This window comes from Panthera pardus, unplaced genomic scaffold, assembly GCF_024362965.1.
Source record: "Panthera pardus isolate Hobbes unplaced genomic scaffold, ASM2436296v1 HiC_scaffold_3, whole genome shotgun sequence".
NCBI lineage: Eukaryota > Metazoa > Chordata > Mammalia > Carnivora > Felidae > Panthera > Panthera pardus.
In genome coordinates, this window is record NW_026526876.1 from 7,873,830 (window position 1) to 7,883,194 (window position 9,365).

Consider the following 9,365-nt stretch of genomic DNA (forward strand, 5'->3'; position numbering starts at 1 on the left):
GTTCTGAGACTCGCTTTCCCCATCTGTGAAATGGGGACACAGCACCTTCCTTGGCCACGCCTTCGGGAGAATCTAAAGGGGGGAGTAGTAAGGCTAAAGTAGTGCCACATCCTTACCCAGCGAGCGGCCGCCAGCGGCCACTCGACACCTGGGGGGGTGTTTGGGGAAAGAAACCGGCGCAGGACAAAGTGGGTTTCAGGGGAAGCCCACCCACCGCTGCCCTGTTGCAAGCCCCGCCCCAACCCCGCTGCCCCGCCCCCAGCCTCTGTCCGGGACGCCCCACCTCTAGGCCCCGACACCACATCCTCACCACGCCCCGAAGCCCCGCCCCCGCCTGCCCCGCACCGCCCCTAAGCCTTCACGCCTGGCCCCGTCCCCGACGCCCCGCCCCCACCTCCGCACCACCCCCGCCCCGACGCCCCGACGCCCCGCCCCGCCCCGCCCCTGAAGCCCGACGCCCCGCCCCCGGCCCGCCCAGACCCTTGGCCCCGAGCGGATGGCGCCTGCAGCGGGACGCTGGGCCCCCGGCCTGTGGCGGGCCTGCAACGGGCTCATGGCCGCCTTCTTCGCGCTGGCGGCCTTGGTGCAGGTCAGCGCCCCGGCTCCCGGCGGCGGGCGGGTTCCCGGCACGCGGTGTGGACTGACGGGGCCTCAGGGTCGGGGGTCACGCCCCGGAGCCCCCGCCCCTGTCCCAGCGGAAAGCCAGGCGCGTTCCCGTGACCGCCCGCCCGCGTCCCGGAGCGGAGACCCAGCGCGGTTGAGGGCCCGGGAGAACCGTCTGGGGCGCGGGTACCCCTCAGGTCTGCCTTGGGACCCCCGATAAGGGCTTTCCTTATTCCTCAGACGGGGGCGCCCACAACACCGGTACTGTGTGCGCAGTGTGTGCGGCCCCCTTGCGGCGCTCGGCCAGAAGCCCCTGCGACCCCGCCCTCCGCTAGACTCTGTCCCCGCCGCCTGGCGCCGCGCCTGGCACCTAACAGGACTGGGACGCATCGAGGAGCAGACCGGATACGGGAGTGGGGCACGGGCCGTGCCTGCTAATGCCAGACGTCCTGTCTTTCCAGGTGAACGATCCAGATGCAGAACTGTGGATGGTGAGTAAAAGCTGCTTCCTGCGTCCCAAAGAACCGTGGAGCCGTGCACGAAACACACAGGCTTGTTACCCATTTTGTCGCCCCTCCCGGCTCCATGTGCGGAAAAACTCAGAAATAAATTCTTTGTAAGCTCTTTTTCCTAAAGTGTCAGAGGGGAAGGGATCAGGGTAGTAATGTGTATGGGGGAGAGAACAAAGAATTTTCCAGACACAGGGGTCCTTAGGGTAGTATTCCCTTTGCATAAAAATGGGCCAACTGAGGACACTTTTCTGAAGACACAGAGTAGACCTCCCAAGGTCAACTGAACCATTCCCCGTGAGTTTCTACCCAGACACTCCAACAAACATTTGACCAGAAAATGGCAGGCTTAGGGTCTGTGGTTCCTCTAATTCAGTGAGTTATATTTATAAAGAGTAATCCGAGCCCATAAAATCTACAGGATACATCTAACCAATGCTCTGGCTGAACTGTTCGGAGGAGGGAGAGACCGTCCACACGTTTCCTGAAATGTCTGGATCTTGCCCAGTTTCTTTCAAAACGGATACGCAAGACTGCAGTATCGCCAGCCAACATGACTTTTGGCCTTGGAAGAATATTAGCAACAAATGGAAGTGTTTGGATTTGTAATGTGAAATCCCAGCCAGTCTTTTTAGTGCAGTGGAACTCCTTCTGATAGTGCTTATTGTCCAGATTCACATGCTCTCGCATCAAATCAAACTGCCTCTTCCTCAGCACGCGGGGCCATGTCCTGAGTTCCAAATATTACTTCCCTGCAGGCGACTCTCCAACACCCAGCTTAATGGTGAATTTGCAAAAGACTGCTAGATCTTTCCACCTGTATATCACACTGGCTCCTCAAACACCCCGAGGTCCTGCCCAGCATCTTTCCCTACAAAGCCCCCTCCTCCTCCTGACTCACCCATTTCTATCAACAGCTGAATCATCCTCCGGGTCATCCTTGCTCCAAACCACATCTCAGTCCCTTACTACCACCTTTGAGAGCCTTTCAGAAAACAAAACGAAGAACAAAGCAATCCAACAGCGCCCCGTGTAGGTCCGACCGCTTATCTGTACAGTCTCTGTATGTCACCTCTCACTTCACGCTTAGATGACATAACACCAACAGACAGCATGTCCCCGCAGACAGCCCTCCTTGCCAGGTTAGCCCTCCATCACCCCACGTGGACTCCTGTAATAGCTTCCCAATTCTTGGAGCTGCCTCTGATCTCTTCCGCTTCCCACGTATCGCTTCCTGCTTCAGAAACTTCCCTCGCTCCCCAAGATCCCTGAGTTACAACTCCCCAGGCTGGCACTCAACGCCCACCGCAGGATGGCTCCAACCCACCTTCCCAGCCTGGTCTTGGAAGCCCGATCCACCTGTAAAACTTACTGTGCCTCGCCCCTGGGATTTCTGTGTGTCGTGCTCAAGCTTCAAAGTCTATCTCAAATGCTACATCACTCAAGTCTCTCTCCCTCTTTCCCATAGGTTCTAACCGTCCTTCCTTCAAACCTTTAACACTAACCCATTCTGCTTTACATTTAAGTTGGTTCGGTACATGCCAGCTCCTGGGAGAACAGGGACCACTTACTCCTTCTTCTTGGTATTCCTCAGGCAACCTAACAGAGCCTTCCTATGGCAGTCCTTCTGTATTGACCGTTGAGTGAAAGAAAGAATGAATGGATGCAAACAGGAACCAGTACTACGTCACTGGGCCTTGGGGGCTTGTACCTCACACCTGACTCACTCCCACGTGCCCTACTTCATCTTGTTCACGGAGGACTCCTGTATCAGGATGCATATAGGAGCAGATAACAGAACATCTGCCTAGCATCAGGTTATAAGAGTAGAGTATCTCACTTAACAAGAAGTCCAGAGGGAGTTGCTTAGCGGCCAACAACGTGATCAAAGACCCGGGCTTCCTTTCTTCTCTGCCATCTCCAATGTGTGGGTGATATATTCTCTCATGTTCACAGAATGGCTGCTGCAGCTCCAGACATCATCCCCAGACAAGGGCATCCCAAGTAGGAAGAAGTAAGGCAGGAGCAAAATGATTTTTCCTCCTGTGCTTTCTTCCCTTTTATTGGGGAGGAAATGTTTCCCAGGAAGCCCTTCAGACAGGCTGCTAGTCAGTGTGTGCATACCAACTTGGTTTATGGTCTGGGATCCATCCTGCTCGGTCAGCATCCGGGCATTATTGGTTGTTAAATGCTCTAGGTATCAGCCTTGCCCCTACGAGACTTCTTACTACATTTCATGGCGGGAGCATGATCACCCTAGCTGAAGAGGTTGGGAATATAAATTGGCTTTTTTGGCTTTCATAATGGCAGGTGGGCAAGGGAGAGAGACACTAAGAACAAATGCCATGGGGCGGAAATTACCCACGTAATTTTCTCTCTCTTTGCTAACAGGTGGTGTACATGATCCCTGCTGTGCTGACCTTGCTTGTTGGACTTAACCCCCTTGTCACGGGTACGAACCCTGGATTCTGCAGGGAGATACAGCAAATCAGATTTCTTATAATAATGACGGACTCCCAGGAGAAACACGGGGCTGTCCAGGTCTTCTCATTTCTGATGATGAGAGGGGCTAATTCTAATCTAGATCACCCACACCATCTGCAGGCAAGTGTCACAAGGACCTGCCAAACCAAGACGGTCTTTTACCAACTCGGAACCCAAGATCGCTTATGCTCGTGGGCAACAGTGGTTCTGCGGGTTAGCCCGTGAGAGAGAAGGGCGTCTTTCTCTCCAGAGAGAAAGGCGCCGATTTCTAAAGCCACCAAGCTGATAGAAAATCAGCAACAAAGTGCTAAGTTGGTATCTCCAGAGTCAGTGGCAACCAGTGTCTATTATATGTTTACTCTTCATCAATTCTTCTTAACTCCGGTACCACTGCCGGGAATCACTTTCTTATTTGAACTCATTCAACCCCTGTGTATATGGGCGGCTACTCTATGTAGAGAAACGGTTTATAACATCCATACAAATGTCTAGGTTTTGCATTAATACGTATCACCCCCCCCAACCTCCCTCTGTCCTGTCGTAGTACCTACGACAATTTATTTCATGCTTTTTTATGTTTTCCCCCCACTAGGCTGTACGCCCCTTAAAAGTCGGACCATGTCTAGCCCATCTTTGCCCAAGCCCCGCTGAAATAAGGCCACGAATACGGTTTGGTACTTAATGCTTGTTGAGTGAATGGATGGCTGTAACACAGAGGCTTTATCATACATTTTGTAAACTGCTCCTTGGAATGAAAAAAAATATATATGTATACACACACACACGTATATACATATATATTCTTTTCATTTCACATACATATATAAAATCTGCCAGGTGGGTATACATATAAAGAAATTCCCTTAAAATATCAGGTCTGTGTTGCCCACAAGCTACCTACTTCGATGCGGGCAAAACATAGTCGCTTCGCCTTTTACAGCCCCAAAAACTCAACGAACCTAGAGGCGGACAGTTTTATACCATAAAACCGTGTCTCATAACAAAAAAGAAATTACATTTTACTGTGTTTACTAACATTTTCTTATTAACAGGGACTGTTGGTCCTGACGGGTTATTCTTCACTGTCGTGAAAACAGCTCCTTTGCCAGTGAGTCCTCAGAGTTCTCAGGGCCTTAGAATAAAGACCAGTGGCTCCCAGCTGGATGGGGAAAACTCACGTCCCCTAGATGCACACGTTCCTCGTACAGGCGCCGGGAACTCTTGTCCGCATCTTTAAGGTGCAGTGGTTTGGGCTCCATTAGTTGCCGGCAAGGAAAAAGCTGAACTCAAACGGGCTGTGAGCTCGAACGGAGACGTACTGGGGTACGTGACTGAAAGAAACGCAGGGGTGGTGCTCGCTTCAGGCACTGGCTCAGAACTCTCAGCACCTGTCTGTTCCACCATGTGCCGATGGACTTCAGTCCAGGGCCCCTCGTGGTAGCCCGGCAGGTCAAAGTTCACTTCTTCCTGCCCGCTCAGTCCAACAGAAGATAGGACCTGCTTTCCCGATATCTCCACCGACGTCTCAGAATTGAGTTGTCGGCCCTGATTTGTCAGCTGTTCTTCTGGAGCCAAAGCACCACCACTAAAGGGATGAAATGCACTGAATAATCAGGCTAAGGTCCAGTTGTCTGGGACACACGGCCAGGGGGGTGTGGGAAGGGCAGATCCCCAAAGAAAATGAGGGTAGTCATCATAGAAAGGGCACATGTCCACTTAAGCTGATTATTACTCCTTTAACCTCTATGACATTCCCCAAAACAAAACTTAAAGAAACCCCAGCTTTTTTTTTTTTTTTTTAAGTAAGCTCCACTCTCAACGTGGGGCTCGAACTCAGGACCTTGAGATCAAGAGTCACACGCTCCACCCACTGAGCCAGCCAGGCACCACCCCAGCCTTTTCTGAACGCTTTACCTGAAAGACTATGGCAGAGCAGATACAGAGAGGTCATGGTTTCCCTGGGATGTGATTCCATGACTGACAGTGTCAGAATATCTATTTTCAGGCAACATCATTTGGAAGAGTATCTCTGCTATACACACATTCCTGTGTATCGTGTGGGCTGTCGGCTTGGCGGGCCACCTCTGGCTTCATTCACAACAGAACGTCTTACATGAGGAAGAAGGCAGGTGAGCAGTGACTTTTGCTCTTTGGAAGGGGTGGGGTAGAACTGAGAAAGCTCCTGGTCCTCCGCAACCCCTGATCTGCACCACGATGACTCAGCTCCCTCAGCCACACCAGCAGGAGCAGGGAAGGTATCACCTCCTTGAGAGGAGCCTGGAGAAGCTGAAGGAATGATGGAGCCAGGATTCACAGCCAGCATTGCGTACCACATCCCACAATCACTGCTGGAGGCGGTCAGCACATGGGTTAGGCAGTTGACCTCGGCTCCCTTATAATGGACGAGCCAAGGAAGCCGTACAGTTAAGAGTCTGGTCGAACAAGGCGAAAACTCCATCGGCATTCTGGTTTAGTTGTGGTTCTGGCCAAAATCTTACCTACAAGCGTGAGCAGCCACCTCAGAGGTCAGTATTTTAAGTCAACGTCTGTCAGCCTTGCCCTGCTAAGTCTCCTGTCATCTCCTCCCTTTGTCAAGGCCATCTGATCCGAACTTATCACCTCTTCCTTTGCTTCCTCCCACCCTTGACTCCTTGGCCTGTTGCATAGCCCTCTTCCCTTCCTGTCCATCCTACTGCTAACACCAAGAGTTAGAGACCTAGAAGTTACTCGTCCCTGGCAGGGTGCTTCTTTGCCATAGGCCTTAATCCCTGGAAAACCAGAGAGCAAATCAGGTTGGGCTGAATCACCTCCACCGACTTCAGGCCCATGAGTTACTTCCGGTAACTTCCGGAGTTACTTCTGGCTTCCGGTGGTACCATGGCCAGCTATGACTGTCTTCTACTCTATGTAAAAGATGCTTTTAAGGCATATTTCTAGAAGCATCTACCCACCCCAAAATCATTAGTTGCCTCATACTACAAATCATTCCTCTCCACTAAGACGTGACCCATGCTCCTGCTGCACGTGCTTAATTATTTATTGATTTGAGCTCATCTTACCTAACATTGATCCCTCTAACACAGTGGTAAAGTGGTGCCTGTATGATCGATCTAGGATCGTTTCCCTGCTTGTACTCTAATCCTCCCCGTGACCTGAAGTGATTTCTGTGTTGTGCTGTTGTTCACTTAGAAGCTGAGGAGCAGTGATGGAGCTCACACCTGCCTCATAAGACGAAACCTGTGTTCATATAAGGCTTTAAATGGTCTGAAAGAAGTAACTGATGACTCATGGCCAGACTTGAAAATATTCTGTAGATGCTACGTATCTTGGGGGAAGGTCATCTAATAGCAGCAGCTGGTGGTCACGGAGAGAAAGGGACGATACACAGGTCATTTGCAGCTACTTCAAATATCTGAAATGTGTGCTGTTTTATAGGGAACTGTTTGGTCTGGTGATTATCACAGCATGGATGAGCCTATGTCACAGTTCATCAAAGTAAGTTTTCAACTCGTTAGCTAAAATCAGACGTCTTGAGGACGCCCAGGTGTCTCAGTGGGTGGAGGGTCTGACTCTCGATTTCGGCTCAGGTCATGATTTCATGGTTCGTGGGATCAAGCCCCGCATCAGGCTCTGTGCTGACAGTGTGAAGCCTGCTTAGGATTCTCTCTCTCCCTCTTTTCCCCTCCCCCACTCGTGCACCCTCTCTCTCTCTCAAAATAGATTAACTTTAAAAAAATGAACAAGTCACTTCAAAAATATAAACTAGCAAAACTGACACGAGAAGAAATACTCCAGGACAATTCCATAACTATTAAAGAAACTCTAGACCAGATGCCCTAACTGGAGAATTCTACCTAATATTTAAGGAAAAAATAATGTCAGCCTTTAACACACTCCCAGAGAACAGAAAAAGATGAAACACTTTACAATTCATGTTATGAGGACAGAATAACCTTGATGCCAAAACTTAGCAAGAACATTAAAAAAAAAGAGAGAGAGAAGAAAAGAAATTACCCAGCAGCCTCACTCACAACCACAGATTAGAAAATCCTAAATAAAGCACCAGTAAATAAAATCCTGCAATATGTCACCCAACCACCCTCTTGGGTCCATTCTATGAACACGGTTTGACATTCAAAAACCAACCAGTGTTCTCTATCATGTTAACAGAATAAAAGAATAAATAAACTCTCTTCTCAATCTATACAGAAAGGATACCTGGTAAAATTCACCGTCCATCCACAAGAGGTCTTAGGAAACAGGTGTAGAAAGGAACTAAAGCTGACCAATGGGATCTACACCAAAGCCTGATACTCAGTGGCCAGCAGTTGCAAACTTGCCTTCTGAGATCAGGAAAAGGTGAGGTTAGCCACCATTACGACTTCCGCTCAACACTGTTCAAGCTAGTATCATAGCCAGTCCGATAAGGCAAGAAAAAAATTAGAGGCACAACGACTAGAAAAGAAAAACATTCGCTATCCGTGGGTAACGTGATTGTGTACACAAAAAATCAAAAAGAATCTGAAAAGTCGTTAGAGTGAGTTTATTAGCATGATTGCTGCCCACTAGGTGAATGTACTCAAATCAACAAGTCGCGGAAAATGGTGAAAACAAAGTTAACCATAAATAAGAACATCGAGAAATCAACTCCCTAGGAATAAATCTAGAAAGAGATAGGCAAAAGCTCTACAAATAAATCGACAAAACACTGTGGGAGAGATTAAAGAAGACCTAAGCAAGTGGAGGGATAAACCTGTACTGGGAAAAGGGTAAGACTAATGAAAGAGTAAATCTAGAAACAGGTCCATCCACGCACAGGTAGACCCTTGACTCCTGACCTCGTGGCAGTACAGGTGCAGCAAAGAAAGGCAGACTTGTCAGCAAATCCTGCTGGCTCAACGGAATGCCCATGTGGCCAAACTTTCCCCACCTGACTTTCATAAACAGCCGTTCCAGGTGGATTACAAATCTAATGTGAGAAACAAAACAGTAAGCCTTTTAGAGAAGATAACCCCAAATCTCCAAGACCTTGGGGAGGAAAAGTTTTCTTAAACAGGATACAGAAATCATTAGGAAAAGATCGATTGTCACACTGCCTAATTAATCAGTGACTTCAGTTCCTCAAAAGACATCATTATAGGAGTGGGAAAACCTATTTGCAACATATATAAACAACAAAGATGTGCACTAAGAATAAAGAACTCCTGGGGTGCCTGGGTGGCTCAGTTGGTTAAGCTTCCAACTTCGGCTCAGGTCATGACCTCATGGTTGGTGGTTTTGAGCCCAACCTGGGGTTCTGTGGTGACAGCTCAGCCTGGAGCCTGCTATGTCTCTCTCTCTCTGTCCCTCCACACCTCATGCTCTCTCTCTCAAAAATAAATAAACATTTTATAAAAGGTAAAAAATAAAAAAAAGAACTCCCACAAATCAATAAGCTATATGCCAATAAAAATTAAGAAAAAGTCCTATAAAAATGTGTTCACCAAATTCAACCTTGATATTTGTTTCCAAAGCAATCCATAAATGTTATTGGATTTTTACTGATAATCATTCCTGTGTGTCTTTATAGGAATCCAGTTGGTGGAAGAATTCAGTTGGCTACTGCCATTGTAATCGCTCTCTTCCCATTTCTCTCTTGGGTCTACATATACATAAACAAGGAGATGCGGTCCTCCTGGCCAACTCACTGCAAGACAGTACTTTAAATGAAGCCAAGAATCCCATTATTAAAATGAGTATTGTCAATCAATGTTTTATAAACATGCTTGT

At 48.8% G+C, this 9,365-nt stretch overlaps 1 protein-coding gene across 1 annotated transcript; it reads left to right on the forward strand.

The window, feature by feature from the left end:
* Positions 1–458: 458 nt before the first annotated feature.
* On the forward strand, positions 459–9,345 carry TMEM220 (transmembrane protein 220). The gene is made up of 6 exons (XM_053892870.1): positions 459–589; positions 1,065–1,094; positions 3,504–3,564; positions 5,602–5,725; positions 7,032–7,091; positions 9,166–9,345. The coding sequence occupies exons 1-6, from the start codon at positions 497–499 to the stop codon at positions 9,299–9,301; spliced, it is 504 nt and encodes a 167-aa protein (XP_053748845.1). The 5' UTR covers positions 459–496; the 3' UTR covers positions 9,302–9,345.
* Positions 9,346–9,365: the final 20 nt, after the last annotated feature.